A 19401-nucleotide genomic window follows, 5' to 3' on the forward strand; every position below is an offset into this window, starting at 1 on the left:
CTACACGCGTCCTCCAGAGAACAGCAGAGCACGCAGGGACATAGCCGTAAATGGGGCATGCCCATAGCGAGGCAACCTACTCAGCAGTAAAATTATGAACTACAGGGAGCCTGGCTGGCTCAGTCAGTGGAGCGTGCGACTCTAGAGCTCGGGGTTGTGAGTTCCGGCCCCGGGATGGGTGTCGACATCACTTAAAGAAATAAGCTTAAAAACAAAAGTTATGAACTGTTAGCATACGTAACACATGGGTGAATATCAAAATTACACGCTGAGTGAAAGAAGCGAGACCTAAAAAACCCACCCTGTACGATTCCATGTGTATAATGTTCTATAATGTGCAACTTAATCTGTAGTGACAGAAAGCAGTTGCACGGGACAGGGCCAGGAGGAGACGTGGGTTGTGATCCGCCGGTACCTTCACTGTCCTAATGTTACAGGTGTGTACATGTCACATTGCACACCTTAAATACAGGCAGCTTAGATCACTTACACCCGAAAGGAAAGAAAAGTCCCTACCTAAAAGCAAGGCGCTCTTTTAAACAGAACAGAATGGTTGTTGCCTACAGGGAACGTGGGAGCAGGATGTAGGGGTCAAAGAATAAGTGCGACAGAACAGACTTCGTAGGAAGGAAAAGGAAGCCAGTAAAAAGTTTAACAGCAGACAGAAGTAAGGGATGGGGTGGTAAGTCAGGCACTATCCAGACCATACCAAAGAAAGGAAGCCACTAGAAAATATGGAAGGGGCTACCCAGGAAAGAGAGGAAAGTCCCATATGCACCTAACTGCAGAATCAGGGAGAAAGGGAGAGAAACCGGGGTGAAGGCAATATTTGAAGAAATAACTGCTGAGATTTTCTAGAACAGACAGATTAAAGATAACTGTAATGTGAAAAGCCCACCAAAACGTGCCACTGGAAACTCGCAGGACGGCCGAGTGAACCACGGTCCTGCACCAACGGTCTGGGACCATCACAGCCGAGCCTACGGCCTGGTGCCAGGCTGCTGGCTCGCCGTGGTGACACAGCTGCCGGCCAGAGGCTCACGGGCACCATCGCAGAAAAACAACAGAGGTACTAGGTTCCAGGGGGACAGCAAAGTTTAGGTGAAATTTCAATGAAGTGGTGAGTCCGTGTGTAAAAAAGGTCTGTGTCAGAACTGTGATGCAGACCCAGGTCCAGTGTCCTTGGAAACAACACAGGTAAGAGAGGTAGAAGTCCCGTTCAGACCCTCCTCATCTGACCCTCCGCCCCTGGGTTGGAAACTGACGCTGCTTCTCTGTGTCTAAGCATCTGAGATCCTGCAGGTACAAGTGGGACATTTCCTTCTTCCTGAGTTCAGACAAACAAGTTTCTGAGTCTGTAATTTTAGTCAACGGTTTCTCAGTAAGACAGCCACGCAAGGGAAGGCTCAGCACTTCACAGCAGCAGTGTGTGTCCTTGGGGGAAACTGGGTATCATTCCCTGTGCAGCTGGCCTTGTCATTTTGACCTCCAGCTGAGAAATCTCTCGCCCTCCCGGTCACTGGTCACTGGAATCCCCAAGACTTCCCACGGTCACCCCGGACTTGGCTAACTCTACAGAATACACAGAATCTCCCAGTCCCGCTCTTCTAAGACTTCCACTGGCGCCAACGTCAGTGTCTTAGACCACAGTGGTCGCTGGTGTTATCCAGTAGCATTTATTTCCTAGAATGCCTTTTCAAATACAGCTCAAACATCCCAAAGTCACTATTTACATTTTATGACACTCTGTAGTCAGCAAAACACCTCACGTACATAATATCCTGAGATCGTTCGCCTCCATTTTCAAGGCATCATTCTGACTCCCCTAGCCAGAATAAAAATTTCTTAAAGAGCAGGAGCCCTAACCTACTTCTGTACCCCTTACTAAATAAACTAAAATACCGGATCATCCAAATCTCTTTTCCTCCCCCTGGTATTAGCCACAGACTGTTGTTTACTTAGCTTTTAAGAAGACTAGATACGTCATAAAACTAGTAAACTGGTTTCAGGATTTCACAATGACACACAGGTTGTAGCAGATGCTGTTGTGATGGTTAAACTTATGTGTCAACGTGACTGGGCCAGGGGGTGCCCAGACATCGGCCAAATGTCAATTCTAGGTGTGTCTGGATGAGATTAACATTTGAATTGGTACACTAGATAAAGCAGATTGCCCTCCCTGATATGGGTGGGCCTCATTCAACCAACTGAAGACAGAACTCCTGCTTGGCCAAAGTGGGACACTGGTCTTTTCCAATCTTTGGCGTCTCCAGCTTGCTGGCTTTCTGACTAGCACTACCTATCAGCTCTCCCTGGTGTCTCGCATGCTGCTGCAGATCTTGGGACTTCTCTGATTCCTTAATCACGTGAGCCAACTCCTTCCACCACCACCCCCGTATATGGCATATGTGAGTATTTATAGGGCGTGCACACACGCGCGCGCGCACACACACACACACACACACACACACCCCCTGTTGGTTCTATTTCTCTGGAGAACTCTAACACACTGTGGACACATCCAGCCCAATCATCTAGTCCCCCTGTATCTACAGTCTTATATAGAAAAACTTAATCTTTAGAATGACATTTCAAATGTATTAGATACTTAAATAACTTAAAGATAATTAAGATAGCTAAGTGAATTAAGATGTTTCAGCATATTTGCTTGGGGCACCTGGCTGGCTCAGTTGGTAGTGCATGAGACTCTCGATCTTTTTTTTTTTTTTTTTTAATTTTTTTTTTTCAACATTTTTAATTTATTTTTGGGACAGAGAGAGACAGAGCATGAACGGGGGAGGGGCAGAGAGAGAGGGAGACACAGAATCGGAAACAGGCTCCAGGCTCCGAGCCATCAGCCCAGAGCCTGACGCGGGGCTCGAACTCACGGACCGCGAGATCGTGACCTGGCTGAAGTCGGACGCTTAACCGACTGCGCCACCCAGGCGCCCCGAGACTCTCGATCTTAGAGTTGTGAGTTTAAACCCCATGCTGGGTGAAAAGATTAATTAAAATACTAACAAAAAAAAAAAAAAAAAAAAGAGGGGCGCCTGGGTGGCTCAGTCAGTTAAGCACCCAACTCTGGCTCAGGTCATGATCTCATGATTCATGCGTTCGAGCCCCACAGCAGGCGCTCTGCCGTCAACACAGAGGCCACTTCGGACCCTGTCTCCCTCTCCCTCTGCCCCTTCCCTGCTCACAAACACCCCCTCTCTCTCAAAAATAAACATTTTAAAAAATGGGAAAAATAAAAAAGTTTTATACCAAGAAAATAAAAATGCTTTTCAGAAAAGTAAACTACCCAGAATGGCCTAATCCTTTTGCAACCTAGCCAATAATTCCTTTATTGTAATTTCTTGTAATATAGGGGCATGTGGCTGGCTCAGTTGGTATAGCATGAGACTCTTGATCTTGGGGTCATTGAGTTCAAGCCCCATACTGGGCGTAGAGCTTACCTTACACACACACACACACACACTGGTGTGGGGGGTGCCTGGGTCTGAGTGGCTCAGTTGGTTAAAGCTCTGACTCTGGACTTCTTATTTTCCACTGAGGTCATGATCTCACAGTTAATGAGATAGAGCTCCATGTTGGGTAGAGCCTGCTTGAGATTCTCTCCCCATCCCCTCTCCCAATCAGATGCGTGCACATGCATACTCTCTCTCTCAAATAAATAAATAAAAATTGTTTTGGTATTATGAAGTCCCAGAACTACATATATTGATATATATCAGTGAAAGAAAGCTGATATATCTATATTAAAGTTGGACCAAAAAAGACTTTAAGCACAAAAAACATTACCACATACAGAAAGCTCTATATAAAGATCCATGGTTCAGCTTAACAGGCAACTAAAACAATTCTAAACTTGCATGCACCTAATAACATAGCCTCAAAATATATAAAGCAAAAGCTGATAAAACGGTAAGGAGAAATGGACAAATCTATAATCATAACAGAGATCAACATACCCCTCTCACTAATAAATGAAGTAATTCTTTTAAAAATCAATAAGACTACAGTAGACCTATACAATACAATAAACAAACTGACCTAATGAACATATACAGGGCAATGGAACTCAAAACTAGTGAATAAATCTGCTTCTCAAGTTCAATCGCAATGTCTACAAAAATTGACTACATATTTTGCCATTAAGCAATCTTAAATTTCAAACAACTGAAATAATGTAGACTGTATCCTGATGAGCACTCAATACAGCTAGAAATCACTAACAAAACATAACGAAAATCTCTCCCTCTCCAATGTACAGAAACTAAGAAACAATTCTAAACTACACAGTGTCAGTGAAGAAATCACAGAAATGAGGAAGTATTGCGACTTAACGAAAATGCTATTTAACAAAACTTGCAGGATGCAGCTAAAGCTGTGATTACAAAAAACCTTGCAGCTTTATATGTGTATCTTAGGGAAAAAGCATTGAAAACGAGGTCAGCTTCCATCTTAAGAGATTCGTAAAAGACCAAAAGAAAAAAGGAAATACAAGGAAGAAGATAATGAAAATGAAAAAAAGTAGTTAAACGGATAACAAATACATAACATAACAGAGAATATCAACAAAGCCAACAGTTGGTCCTTTGAAGTTTTATAAAATTAACAGATATCTGGTGAGATAGATCAAAAAAAAAAGAAAAATGAAAAAGGGACCATCACTACACATGCTTCTGATATTAAAAAGACAAGAGGATATTAACTACTTTATGCCAATACATTTGAAGTTTTAGTAGAAACGGTCAATCCTTTAAAAAAAAATAACATCAAACTTTTACTTAAGAAGAATATAAAACAGGGTGCCTAGGTGACTCAGTCAGTTGAGCATCCAACCCTTGATTTCAGCTCAGGCCATGATCCAAGGGTCATGAGATCTAGCCCTGCATCCCACTCTGTGCTGACATCGTGGAGCCTGCTTGGGATTCTCTCTTTCCCTCTCTCTGCCCTTCTCCCACTCACACACATGCACACAGCACTCTCTCTCAAAATAAATAAATAAACTTTAAAAATAAAATAAAGATAATAAATAAGAAAAAAAAATCAATACTCAAAAATCTCCCCACAAAGGAAATCCAGGCTCCCCCACATAGCTTTATTACTAAGTCCTACCAAACATTTAGGAAGAAATAATTAGATTATTAAACTCCAAAGAAAAGGAAAACAGAGGCTACACCACAATTCCTTTTATAAGGATAGCATAACTTCAGTACCAAAATATGACAAGGACAATTTCAAAAAGTAAAATTAAAGGTTAATTTCACCCAGGAACATAAATACAAAATTCTCACACAAAATATCTGGGCAACATATATATAAATGACTAAATTAGGTTTGTACCTCAGGGGTGCAAAGCTGGTTTACAATTGAAACTATTCTATAAATGTGGTGAGTTACATGCCAAGGGATATTTTAACCATCTGACAAATTTCAAAATCCATTCATGTTCACACTATTAGGATGGCTATACCAAAAAGGCTGATAACAACAAAGTTGGGAAGGATGTAAGAAATTGGAACACTCAAAAATCACTCGTGTAAAATGTAAAAATGCTGAAGCTACTATGGAAAATAGTTTGGCAGTTCCTCAAAATAGTTATGATCCAAACAATTCTTCTCCAAGGCATATACCTGAGAATTGACATCCAATGTCCACATTGAAAACATATGCCCATAAAAACTTGCCATGAACTTTCACAGTATTATTCATAATAGTAAAACAGTATAAACAACCTAAATGGCCATCAACTGATGAATAAAATGTGTTCTATCAATACAGTGGATATCATTCAGTTGCAAAAAAGAAATGAAATACTTCCACGTGCTACAACATGGATGAGCCTTGAAAGTAGCCCGTCCCCAAAGACCACACATTGTATGATTCCGTTCATATGAAATGTCCAGAATAGACAAATCATTAGACACAGAAAGCAGGTAAGTGGGTGCCTCAGGCTAGGGAAGGGGGGTAGGGCTGGAGGGGGAGACTGCTAATGGGTACAGGCTTTATTTGGGGGCTGATGAAAATGTTCTAAAATTGTCTAGAACGATGGTTACACAAATGTGAAGATACTGAAAGCTGCTGAACTGTACATTTCAAATGAGTGAATTGTATGCTTTGTAAATTATATCTAAATAGAACTCTTAAAACTCATTCATGATTATAACTTAAAACAAAATCTAGAAATAGAGAAGAATTTCCTTAACCAGACAAAAGCTAGCCATCCAAAATAATAGGAAACATAGTCTTTACTGGCAAAACAGTCCAAGTTCTTCCTGTGTGATGAGAAACAAGACAGAGTCCTGGTGAGCCCAGTAAGGCAAGAAAAAACATAACTGGAAAGAGAATAGGAAAGACACAGAGAAATAGTTTACAGAAAAAATTATTGCAATTAGTAAGCCTTTGGCACAGATACTATTCACAAACTCATCTAAAAAATAAAATTTTAACAGATACCACCTACAACAGCATGAAAAATGTGAAATATCGAGTAATACATCTAACAGGATGGCAGGCCTCTGTGGAGAAAATCGTTAACAGTTCATAACAAATATCAAAGCAGATCTAAATAGAGAGATATGTCCATATTCACAATCTATCAGATTGAGTATTATTAAGACGGTTTCACCCCAGAGTGCATCGTGAGTTCAAGTCGGTCTTCGATGTCGGTCAAAATCCCAACGTGAGGTATGTGTAACCTCACAAGGGAAGATCAAACACATGTGGAAGTAGAAACGACCAAGAATAGCCCGAGATGCCCCCCAGGAGCAAAACGGGAGGGGCTGCTTGTCAAGGCCTCTGTGTCAAGTGGCAGTAAGAGGACCCAGTGGGCTATGAGCACAATGACGCATTCTAATAGCCTGAAGAAACAGAGCAGAGCCCAGAAACGACCCGACCCGAAGCAGTGACAGTGCAAATCAACCGGGAGAGACAGCTGTTTCAGCAAGTGGTGCTGGACTAACTGGACATCCATTTGGAAAGTGAAATTGCACTCCCAGCCTCACAGCACAGTCAATTGCAGGTGGACTGAAGGCTGGCAAGTGAAAGGCAGACTGTGCAGCTCAAACCGCACAGCAGGAGCCCCGCCCCCCCCTGCCCCCCACAGGGAGGCACATGCCAGACCAGATCAAATCCCTCCCAATCTGAGGGAGGCGGGACTGGTACAAGCACACACTTGGGAGCTAAGAGCTTCTGAACGTCCAAAGGTTCCAGGAAAGGGGCCAAGTCAAGCTGAAACTGGAAAACGTCTGTAACAAATATAACTGAAAAAGGACTGCTACCCAACGTGCGTATGTATGGATATTTTCAACCTACAAAGCAATTTAAAAAAGACAGGAAAACACAGAAGATTTGAATATTCACAACAAATAAAATCACACAGTGAATAAACACATGAACCACATTAGTAGTAGTAGCTCAACCATAATAGTATTAAGGCAAACACAAGTTAAAGCCACTGAATGAAGTGCCTACACTTAATACTGTAGTGCACATTTGAAAGCTTTAAGAGAGTAAGTCTTTAAAAGTTCTCGTCACAGGGCTCCTGGGGGGCTCAGTCAGTAAAGCGCTGGACTTCGGCTCAGGTCACGGTCTCATGGCTCCTGAGTTCCAGCCCCTGAAGGGGCTCTGCTCCCACAGCTCAGAGCCTGGAGCCTGCTTGGGATTCTGTGTCTCCCTTGCTCTCTGCCCTCCCCCACCCCCTCTCAAAAATAAATAAACATTAGGGGAGCCTGGGTGGCTCAGTGGGTTGAGCTTCCCACTTCGGCTCAGGTCACGATCTGTTTGCGAGCCTGGTGCCTGCTTCGGACTCTGTGTCTCCATTTCTCTCTCTCTCTCTCTCTGTCTCTCTCCCCAACACACACACACTCGTACACTCTCTCTCTCTGAAAAGTAAACATTAAACACTTTTTTAACGTTCTCATCACAGGAAACGATCTGCGTATATGATCGATGTATTCACGTGATCACACAATACATACAAACACTGCATCGTTATGCTGCACGGCCGAATATAACTAATGTAACTGTATGTCAATTATACCTCAATCTAAAAAATGGAGTAGGTACTTTGGGAAAAAGCAAACAAGAAAGCCTCACCAAACACCTTCCCACACCCTCCAGGCCGGCAGGCGCCGGTGAGGAGTCCAATTTGATACAACCACTTGGAAAAACAACTCAGCATCGCGCCGAACCCCCCCCCCCCCGCCCCCGAGTTCCAATCCCAGAAACTGTACCCTGGACAGAGACACGCTTACGGACACCCTACCGCAAACACCACGACGCGGGCAACAGCAGGACGCCAGCGCACAAAGCTGGCCGCCAGCCACGGTCTCCCCAGGTCGGGGTGGACGGAGAGCTGCCTGCCCCGGGAAGGGAAGGCCACTCGCAAGGAAAATGGCCCAGGGCCGGCGGCAGAGCGGACGCGCCACGCCGCACGCGCCACGCGGGAAGCGGCAGCCCCCGGCCCGTTCCAGCCGAGCCCCGCCCACTACCGGCCGGGCACCCGCCGCGGTAAAGGCACGCGGGCCGCGGGCGGGGAGGCCGGGCGGCGCGGACCGGCCCCCCGCGGGCGCTTCGGCACAGCTCCCGCACAAGCCACCAACCACCGCAGCGCGGCTGCGGGCCGCCGGCACCACGGCGGGGCTTCGGTATTCGGGAAAACTAGTGTCGCGTGCACGAAAAGCGACGCCAAGGACCGTCCAGGAAAGCACAGAGACACGCCCCTGCCCACTGACCCGGAAGACGGAAAACGGGAGTGTGGCAAGACTCCAAGGATTCGGGGCCCTAAACGAGCGGCTGTTTTGCAAGGGACCGAGACTGCGGGGCCACCAGGGCCGCAGCTCCTCCGTCTCGTCCCAGACGCCCCGCTCCGGGAACCCCCGTCCTCCGGGCAGCTCGCCGCCCCCCAGGCCGCTCGCAGCGCGGGAGCCCGCCGCAGCCCTGCCGCCAACAGGTGCCCCGGCCCCGCGGCCCCCGCCCCAACCTCCCCTCCCGGCCAGGGCGCACCGGCCTCTCCCGACCCCGGGACACTAGCGCGAGCAGGGTGGGGCCTGTGGCGGGGGACGGGCCGGAGGGGGGGGGCGGGGCCTGGGAGGAAGGAGTGAGGATCCGCGGGGAGGGGGTGTGAGGGTCGGGGACCAGGGTCCCGGGAGGGAAAGAGGATCCTCCGGGAGAGGGGTGTGAGGGGGAGGGTCCGGAGCGGGAATGACGGTCTGCGGGGAGGGGGCGTGGGGAGGGGGCCCGGAGCGGGAATGAGGGTTCGCGGGGAGGGGGTGTGAAGGGGAGGGTCCGGAGCGGGAATGAGGGTCTGCGGGGAGGGGGTGTGAGGGGGAGGGTCCGGGGCGAGAATGAGGGTTCGCGGGGAGGGCGGATGAGGGTCGGGGACCAGGGACCGGGGCAGGAATGAGAGTCGGAGGGGGAGGGAGGTGTGGGGAGGGGGTCCGGGACGGGAATGAGGGTCCGCAGGAAGGGGTGTGAAGAGGAGGGTCCGGGGTGGAAACGAGGGTCCGCGGGGAGGGAGGTGTGGGAAGGGGGTCCCGGGCGAGATTGGGGGTCCGCGGGGAGGGGGGGTGGGGGGGAGGGTCCCGGGCGTGAATGAGGGTCCGCGGGGACGGGGGGGGGGGTGAGGGGGCGGTTGGCCGTGAGGGTCAGGGCCAGGGGTGCGAGGGGGTACGTAGGGACGGTCGGGGGGGAGGGAGCAGGACCCGGGGTCTCTGGTCACTGGAAGGGGCGGCCCGGGCCCCCACCGCCGCCCGCCTCACCTCGTCCACGGTGCGTCGCGGAAGGTGCAGCGTCCCGAGCAGCAGCTTGAGCTTCACGGCCGACGAGAGGCCATGGAAGCAGAGGCGGATGTTGTCGATGACCGCGGCGGTGAGCAGGGACGCGATGCTGGGCGGCGCCCACAGCTCGTCCGTGGCCCCCAGTTTGTTGTGCAGCCACAGGCCCGTGTCGCTCTCCCGCATGGACGCCATCTTGGGGGGAGAAAGCCGGACGCCGCCGAGCCGGCATCTTATGAAGACACCTACGCGCCCGCGGCGAGGACCCCCAACATGGCGGCGCCCGCCCGGACGAGCCGCGGTGACGTTTCCGGGGGGGCGGGGCCTCGGCGAGACGCTTCGCAGCGACGCGGAGGAAGGCCCGCCAGCCGCCGTAACATAGCATGGCGGCGTCCGCGGCCGGCTCTCTGGAAGGCCGCGGGAGATGACGTCAGGAGAGGGGGTGTCGTGCCCAAGCGGCGGGTGGGCGGGGCGCCTGGGAGCAGAGGCCGGCGGAGGCCGCCGGAAGTCCAAGCGGGTGCTGCGTGTGCTCACTTGCTGGGTTGGCCGACGCCCCGGGGCGCCTGCCCGGCTGCGCGTGCCTGCTCGCTCCCCGTCGGGCCGCGAAGCAGATGGGGCCCGGCTCCGCGCCGGCCAGGCTGTCCAGGGTGGCCCGGAGGCAGGCTCACGCGTGCTTCCCTTGCGCATGCATGCCTTCCTGCTTGCATTCATTCATGCAGCGAAGTGCACGGAGCACTTGCTTTGTGCCTGGTGCTGTTCCAGGTGCTGAGGATACAGTAGCGAGCACAGACCCAAACTTCGCCTTTTGGGTTCCTCGATCCAGAGGTGGTGTGGAGAGAAAGAGCTGGGCGGGGGTGGGGGCGGGGGTGGGGGGAGTGGGCAGGAGTGATGGGAGGACGGAAGCCTGGCCAAACCTTCTGGTCCCCAGTGCCGCTGTTTGCCATTGGCCAGGCAGCTGTCCCAGGAAAGGACTGGGTGGCTCCATGTCCTCAAGGTCAGCTGCAGGCAGCTTTCCCGGGGCCTGTCCCGGACACCCACGCCTGCCAGACTTGGGCCTGCCCCTTCCAGATATACAAAGTAGGGGAGAATCAGCAGCCAAGCCCTTTTTAAGAGGAAGTCAGCCCTGCCTTGGCTCCAGCCGGCTCTGGGCATATAATCAAGGAAAGCACAAAATTGAGTGAGTGCCCCTCTGCCTGGAGGGGGCCTTCTCCACCTTGGCCGACCCCGTCCTTCCCCCAGGCCAGCTGGAGACATCGCTCAGAGTCCTGCTCAGAGGATGGGCCTCTGGTGGACCAGGAGGTGCTCTGGAGTATGCTGACAAACCGGGAGGAGTGAGGACGTGTTCGGCATGGCATGGCATGGCATGGCATGGCATGGCATGGCTGGGGCCATGTCTCTGAGGAGGGGACACTGCAGCCGAGGGTGGAAGAGACGGCAGGTAGTGAGCAGGAGGAAGGGCGACCACACTGGGAGCACCTCAGTGGCTCAGGAAGGTACCGGCCTCCCAGTGCCTCACCTCCCCCCCCACACACATCTACCCCTCCCCTGTCACAGCCAGGACCTCCTTGTCTCAGGAACATGCCTGTGCCCAAATCTCCCCTTCCGACCTGTTCCTTCCGCTCTCCACTCCCATAGGCTCCGTCTTTCCACCTCATTAAGACGGCTGTGGGGAGGGAGGTGGGACACACCCACTGCCTCCCCTTTCCTTCTGCACCTGGCTGGTGGACAGATCTGCAGTCCAGACCCCTCAGATCCAATCCCACGGCTCACTTCTCTCTCCAGGTACCTCCCCCCGCCCCAACTCTAATGTGTTGGGAGTGTGTACTGATGTGTGTCTCATTAACAAACCTTCAGTGTTACATGTACGTTTGTGTCTCGGATGGTGAGATTATGCCCAATCTTGAATGTGCCACATTCAGGCTTTCCATTCCTCTAGGATTAAACCCTCACATTGGTTCTAGTTGCCCACCCTACAGACAACCCACCATGTGGACCCTCCTACCAGTCCCTCCAGGACTGTGTGTGAGGATCTGGGAGGTGCATGCCCCACAGTGGAGGGAGTGACCAAAGGGCACCCAGGAAGGAAGAGATAGTTCCTAGAAGAGAAACCCAAATACTTGAGAAGCAGGGAAGATGCTTAAACTTCTCAGTAACCTGAAAAGCCCAAATTAACGTAACGAGATGCCCCGTTATACCCATTCGATTGCAGAATTAGAAAGTCAAAAGTTTTGCTGTCGTTTTTTAAGTAATCTCTACCCGCAATGTCTCAAACTCAAGACCCTGAGATTAAGAGTTACACGCTCCACACGGACAGAGCCTGCCAGATGCCCTACAAGTTTTTGTTTTTAAATGTGGATATCTAATTGTCCCAACACCATTTGCTGAAAAGACTATTTCTCAAATGAACCACCTTTGAACCTTTGTTCAAAATCTGTTGTCCGTATATGTGTGGGTATATCTGTGGACACTTCTGTATCCTGATTTATTCATCTGACTTTACACCATACTGTCTTGATTATTATAGTTTGATGATTCATCTTGCAATCAGGTAGTGTTTGTCCTCTTTGTTCTTTTGCAAAGTTATTTGGCTATTTTACACCCTTTGCATTTCCGTATGCATTTTAGAATCATTTGTCAATTTCTAGAAAAAAAATGTGTGGGCATAGAGTTGTTCGCAGTGTTCCTTTATTATCGGTTTTAATGTCCATGGGATCTGCAGTGATAACCTGTTATTAGTAATTTGTATCCTCTCTTTTAATTTTTTTTTCAATTGAGCTATAATTGACATATATTAGTTCCAAGTGTCCAATATAATGACTTGATGCTTATATATATTATTCTTTTTTTCTTAGTTAACCTGGCTTGCGACTCATCAATTCTATTGATCTTTTCGAAGAATTAGCTTTGGTTTCATTGATTTTTTTCTATCGATTTCATTTCTTCAACTTCATTCATTCCTACTCTAATTTTTTTAAGTTTATTTTTATTTATTTTGAGAGAGAGGGGAGGGACAGAGAAAGAGGGAGGGAGTGAATCCCAAGCAGGTTCCACACTGTCAGCACAGAGCCCAATGTGGGGCTTGAACTCATGAACCCCGAGATCATGACCTGAGCCGAAATCAAGAGCCACACTTCACCGACTGAGCCACCCAGGTGCCCCTCTGCTCTAGTTTTTATTATTTATTTTCTTCTGCTTATGTTGGATTTAATTTGCTCTTCTTTTTCTAGTTTCCTAAGGTAGAACTTAGATTATTAGTTATAGATATCTCTTATTTTCTGATACATGCATTAGATGCTATAAATCTCCCTCTAAGCATTGCTTTCTCTGCATCCCACAAATTTTGATAAGTTGGGTTTCATTTTCATTTAGTTCAAAATATTTTAAAATTTCTCTTGCCATTTCTTCTTTGACTCATGTTATTTACAAGAGTGCTATTTAATCTTCCAAGTATTTGGGGGGACTTTCCAGGCTTCTTTCTTTACTGATTGCTAATTTAATTCCATTGTGGTCAGAGAGCAGACGGTGTATGATTTCTATTCTTTCAAGTTTCTTAAGGGGAGTGTTCTGGCCCAGAACGTGAACCGTCTTGGAGCGTTCCACGCGAGCTTACGGAGAATGTGTGTGCCGCCACTGTTGAGTGAAGTGGCCTAGACTCCACTAGAGACTAGATTCAGGACTATGATGGACGGTCTTAACCGTGTCCTTCGCGATTCTCTGCCCCCTGCCAGCAGGGTGTTGAAATGTCCCGCTGCAGTAGCGGATTCATCTGTTTCTCTCTTGTCGTTGCCTTGACATCTATTCTATCTGATATCAACAGAGTGATACCAGTCTTGTTTTTAATCAGCGTTTACATAATATGCCTTTTATCCATTATTTTATTTTTAGCCTTTCTGTGTGTCCTTATGATGTACTTGTGTCTCATATAAACAGCATATAGCTGTGTTGCGTTCGCTTTTTTATTCAAAAAATAAAATCTTTGTTAACTGGGATATTCTGTCCATTATCGTCGAATAAAACTCATTGATACGTTTGTTCTCTCCTTTTGTGTCTTCTTTTGGATTGTTCCTTATTCATTTTATCAATACACACATTAGTTTAAAAGTTATCCATCAATAAATCCATTTCAAAAAAGAAAATAAAAGTTATTCACTCTGCCTTTTTGTAGTCGACTCACAAGAAATCACAATGGGTCTGCTTAGCATACTAAAAATGAGTAATACCAACTTCCACTTAGGGCTATATGGTCTACCACATCTAAAGAACTCCCACATCCACCACATCTAAAGAACTGGGCAGAATACGAAACACAGCTTTGCAGGCAGCGGGCAACAGGGATCCTTGAAAGAGGCAAACAACACAGGAAGCTCTACAGTTAGCCCAGGCTACTCCCGGAGGAATTTTCCAGGCTACAGGAGAGGGTCGAGGAACCCAAGAAAGCTAGGCAGTAACCCTGACTTGAAGGGACAGAGTTCAGAGTTTGGGGTGCCCAGGGTGGCTAGCAGTTCGAGGACAGAGTACCAGAGAGAGAGGGAAGAGCTCCGGGTTTTGTAATCCCCAGCTGAGTGCTGATCGAACATGCATGTGCAGTAACTGATGGGGTTTGAAGTGGTGGTCAAGGAACAATTCTTGAGACATCTTCGGTGCAAACAGGTGGTTTTCCTAAAGCCCGGGGACAGGACCCGTGGGCAGAAAGAGCTGCACTGGGGTTATGACAGGTGACTGATTGTATACCTTCAGGTGGGGAGGGGGTTAGGGACAGCCTAAGCGTCTGAGGAATTTTGGGAGCAAGGTTCCCAGGACCTTGAGGGGGCTAGCTGCTGTTAAGGTGACTTGCTGTTGTCTAGTGAGATAGTCACGAGACCCTTCAGCTGTCCGTCAGGGGGCCACATGCTTGGGGGATGACTGCTAATATATATCGTGGGGTGGGGGGTACAGGTAGAGATAGAGGAATTTTCCAAAGAGATTTTTATATGTTAAAGAAGACTTACAGGATCGTGGAGGTCGAACTTATGTCCAGCTGAGGTCGCTCTTCGCCTCTGGCAAAGCAGTAATATTGGAGCAGCTAAGCTCCCGGAGGAAGGTCACTCTGCGTGTCTCAAGGACTGGCCAGTGGGCTGTAAGCAGTAAGGGAAATTTAATTTTTTCTTTTGCCTTTGTTTCCCACAAGTGTAACCACCCACAGCTAGGGAAAGAACCACTGTGATGGATAAGGACGAACAACCCTCAGAGTTCACATGGGTCCAGAGATAGGGTGTGTTCCCACCAGCCATGGTCAAATTGACCTAAAGATTGTTCTGGGGTGCCTGGGTGGTTCAGTCGGTTGAACATCCGACTGCAGGTCACGATCTCGCGGTTTGTGAGTTCGAGCCCCATATCGGACTCCCTGCTCTCAGCACAGACCCTGCTTGGGATCCTCTGTCCCTTTCTCTCTGCCTGCCCCTTCCTCCCTCCCTCCCTCCCTCTCTCTCTCTTTCTCTCTCTCTCTTTCTCGAAAATACACATTAAGAAAAAAAAGGATTAGATTGTTCTGAGCCCACCTAACAAAATTTAAAAGGAAGACCCAATTCATGTCCAAGTAACTAAACTGCATTCCAGAACAAGCCCAAATGTATGTACACGAAGGAACAGAAAGTCTCCATGACCCAACATTGTAAAATTCACAATATCTGCCACCCAGTCAAACTTACCATAAATGCAAAGAAGCCTGTAGATACAATTCATAAAGATGGGAAAAAATCAGTTATTCAGAACTGAACAGGAAAGGACATTGATGATAGAATCAGCAGATGAAGACATTAGAAGTCATAACTGTATTCCAAATGTTCAGGAAGCTACAAGAAAGATTAAAAATGTAGATGTATACAAGAGGTCCTTAATGATAGAGAACAAACAGTTGACGGAAAGAGGTGGGTGGGGAATGGGCTGGATGGGGGACGGGTACTAAGGAGTGTGCTTGTTGGGGTGAGCACTGGGCATCGTATGTAAGTGATGAATCACTGAATTCTACTCCTGAAATCATTATTGCTCTGTATGTTAACTAACTGAAATTTGAATTTTAAAAGATGAAAAAAAAGGAGATGTATAAAATTGTTGAATCACTACATTGTGTACCTGGGGCTAATATAACACTGCATGTTAACTATGCTGGAATTTTTAAAAATGTTAAGTAGAGGTTTTAAAACACCCAAATGAAATCACATGTCCATATAAAGACACATACATGAGTATTCAGAACAGCTTTATTTGTAATGGCCAAATACTGGAAATTACCGAAACGTCCATCCGCAAGTGAACGCATAAACAAACTGGTTTTCCATACAGTGGAACACGACTCACTGAAAAAAGGAGGCCCTGGTGATACGCCCAACGACAGAGATAGAACTCAAAATAGTGATACTAACTCAAAGAAGAGAGGCAAAACATAGAATATATGACTCCACTTACACAAACTTGTAGAGAATGCAAACTAATCTATAGCAACAGGAAGCACATGGGTTGGCAGGTGGTCTGTGGAGAGGGGCCAGCGAGAGGCAGAGGGAGGGAGTGCCCAGTGATCTCGAAGGTGGTGACGGCATCACAGGTATGCATCTGTGTCAAAACTGATCAACACCAACAGAACCTGTACAAAGGTGATAAAACAAACAATGCCTGCACCTCCTCTGTAAACACAGGTCTTCGGGGTGTGTTATCTAGAACAATATAACTCCATTTACCCTTGCCTGATTTATTCATTATCATCTGCCTTATTTCTATCCTTCTGTTGTTGTTGAAGGCGGTCATGTTTTCTTTTACTTTTTTGAAGTTTTCTTAAAATGTTTATTTATTTTTGGGACAGAGAGAGACAGAGCATGAGAGGGGGAGGGGCAGAGAGAGAGGGAGACACAGAATCGGAAGCAGGCTCCAGGCTCCGAGCCGTCAGCCCAGAGCCCGACGGGGGGCTCGAACCCACGGACGGCGAGATCGTGACCTGAGCTGAAGTCGGACGCTCGACTGACTGCGCCTCCCAGGCGCCCCGGCGGACGTGTTTTCTTAATGTTTCCCGCCAGTTGCTCCTCTTGCCTTGGTCCTGCTTTCTCTCATATCTCGCATCTTCCACGGGGATCTCAGCCTGAACCACAGCCTCGGCATTTCTTTCCTCAGGACCTTCTGTCTCTGTCTGAACATGTCTTTATTTTGCCTCATCTTTTGTTTAAAAATATAAACTTTATAGTGAGTGCATATAGAAATGTGCACAAATCATAAATGCGCAGTTGAACTTCCACAAAGGAAATGCACTGTGTCTCCAACGTCTGAATCAAGAACTATAGGGGCACCTGTAGCAGCTCAGTCGGTTAAGCGTCCAACTTCAGCTCAGGTCATGATCCCACAATTCGTGGGTTCCAGCCCCACATCAGGCTCTGTGCTGACAGCTCAGAGCCTGGAGACTGCTTCACATTCTGTGTCTCCCTTTCTCTCTGCCCCCTCCCCTGCTCACGCTCTCTCTCTCTCAAAAATAAATAAGCATTAAAAAATTAAAAAAAGAAAGAACTAGAGTGTTACCCACAGGCTGGAATCATCCCATTGCCCCCTCCTAGGGTAAGCCTTGTCATGTGCTTCCGTTTGCTTGTATTTTGTTGAGGATTTTGCATCAATGTTCATAAGGGATGTTGGTCTGTAGTTTTCTCACAGTGTTCCTGTCTGGCTTTGGTAACAGGGTAATTCTGGCCTCGTAGGATGAGTTGGAAAGTGTTCCAAATTTTTTGGGAAAAGTTTGGGAAGGACTGGTGTTAATTCTTCTTTAAATATTTGACAGAATTCACCTGCGAAGCCGACAGGTCCTGGGCTTTCCTGTGCTGGGAGATTTTTGATTAGCGATTCAGTCTCCATACCAGCTGTAGGTCTATTCAGACTTCCTGTGTCCCTGTGACTTAGTCTCCGCAGGTTCTGTGTTTCCAGCAATTGGTCCGTTTCATCTAAAGGGATCTGATTTGTTGGTGGACAACTGTCCACAATACTTTCTTACCATCCTTCTTATTTCCGTAGAATCGGTAATAATGTTCCTGCTTCGTTTCTGGTTTTAGTAATGAGACTTCTCTCTTTGTCTCTCAGTCCATGTATAGCTAGAGGTTTGTCAACTTTGTTGGTCTTGTCAAAGAGGCAGCTTTTGGTTTCATGGATTTTCCCTGTTGATTTTCCATTGTCTGTTTTGTTTATGTACGCTCTCACGTTTATTATTTCCTTCCTTCTGATGGCTTTGGGTGTAGCCTGCTCTTCTCCTCCTAGTTCATTAAGTAGTAAACTTCGGTTCCTGATTTGAAATCTTCTCTGTTTTCAGTGTGTTTGTAGCTATACATCTCCCCTAACTTCAGCATCACCCCCACCGTCTTCCCTAAGTTTTGTTGTGTTTTCATCTTCACTTGTTCCTAAGTATTTTCTAATTTTCTTGTGATTTCTTCTTTGATCAATTGATTTAAGAGTGTTATTACTTAATTTCCACAAATTTGTGAATGTTCCCGTTTTCCTTCTTATTGACTCCTAACTCCATCCTGTTGCGGTCACAGAAGACACATCTTTTAAAACCTACTGAGATTCACCACGCGCTCCGACACACGGTCTGTCCCGGAAGACGGCCGTGTGCGCGTGAGGAGAACGTGTGCGCTCGTGGCTGGGCGGGCTCTGTGTGTCTGTTGCGTCTGGCTGGTGGCTTGGGTTGCGTCCTCTTTCCCGGACTCCTCTTCGGTCTGTTGTTTATCCACCAGGGACAGTGGGGGGTTCAGGCCACCACCACTGCCGGACTGTCTATTTCTCCCTCCGTTCCGTCAGTTTTCGCTCCATATATTTCGATGGTCTGTCGTCAGGTGTGTACATGTTTGTAATTGTTATGTTTTCTTGTGTCGGGATTTCATCAACATGCACCGTCCTTTGTCTCTTGTAACCGTTTTGAATTTAAGTCTGTTTTGTCTGGTATTTCCCTGCTCTCCTTCGGTGACCATTTGCCTGGACTGTGTTTTCCATTCTTTTACTTTCAACCTGTTTGTGCCGTTGGATCTCAAGTGAGTCTCCTGTAGACAACCTGTGTTTGGATCTTGTGTTTTTATCCATTCTTCCAGTCTCTTTTAACTGGAGATTTTAACCCATTTATATTTATATTTAAGTAATTATGGGTAAGGAGGGACTTCTGTCACTGTTTTCTTTGTACATTATAGATTTTTTTTGGTCCCTCATTTCCTGCATTACTGTCTTCTGTTTAGTTGATTATTTTTTGTAGCAAAATGTTTAAATTCCTTTCTCATTTCCTTTTGTGTATATTCTATAGCTATTTTCTCTGTGGTTACCATGGAAATAATGTTGTAACACTCTAACTTGGCTTTATCCCAGCATAACTCCACCAACATGCAAAAACTCTGCTCCTTTACGGCTCTGTCCCCACCCTTTCAGGTGTTGACGCCACATAATTACATCTTTACAAACACAACGTAATAATTATGTTATTTATTTATTTATTTAAAAATTTTTCTGAATGTTTATTTATTTTTGTAAGATAGAGACACAGAGCATGAGCAGGGGAGGAGCAGAGAGAAAGGGAGACACAGAAACCAAAGCGGGCTCCAGGCTCTGGGCTGTCAGCACAGAGCCCGAC

The 19401-nt window shown here is 47.4% G+C and overlaps 1 protein-coding gene across 8 annotated transcripts in view; it reads right to left on the reverse strand.

Annotated features, from left to right (window-relative positions):
* NELFA (negative elongation factor complex member A) overlaps positions 1-10067 on the reverse strand; it is a 29468-nt gene extending 19401 nt beyond the window's left edge. For 6 of the 8 annotated variants that reach the window (XR_007457696.1, XM_049630165.1, XM_049630164.1 and 3 more), the window contains exon 1: positions 9768-10067. Coding sequence is in view for 5 of the 8 variants with exons in the window: in XM_049630165.1 (XP_049486122.1) it covers positions 9768-9977 (210 nt within the window). In the remaining 3 variants the exon portion in view is untranslated. Of the gene's footprint in view, positions 1-8272; positions 8607-8741; positions 9046-9767 lie in introns of those variants that run through there. The other 2 variants (XM_049630168.1, XM_049630166.1) reach the window with 2 other exon arrangements.
* Between the last annotated feature and the right edge of the window lie 9334 nt (positions 10068-19401).

This window comes from Panthera uncia, chromosome B1 (genome assembly GCF_023721935.1).
Source record: "Panthera uncia isolate 11264 chromosome B1, Puncia_PCG_1.0, whole genome shotgun sequence".
NCBI classification, from domain to species: domain Eukaryota; kingdom Metazoa; phylum Chordata; class Mammalia; order Carnivora; family Felidae; genus Panthera; species Panthera uncia.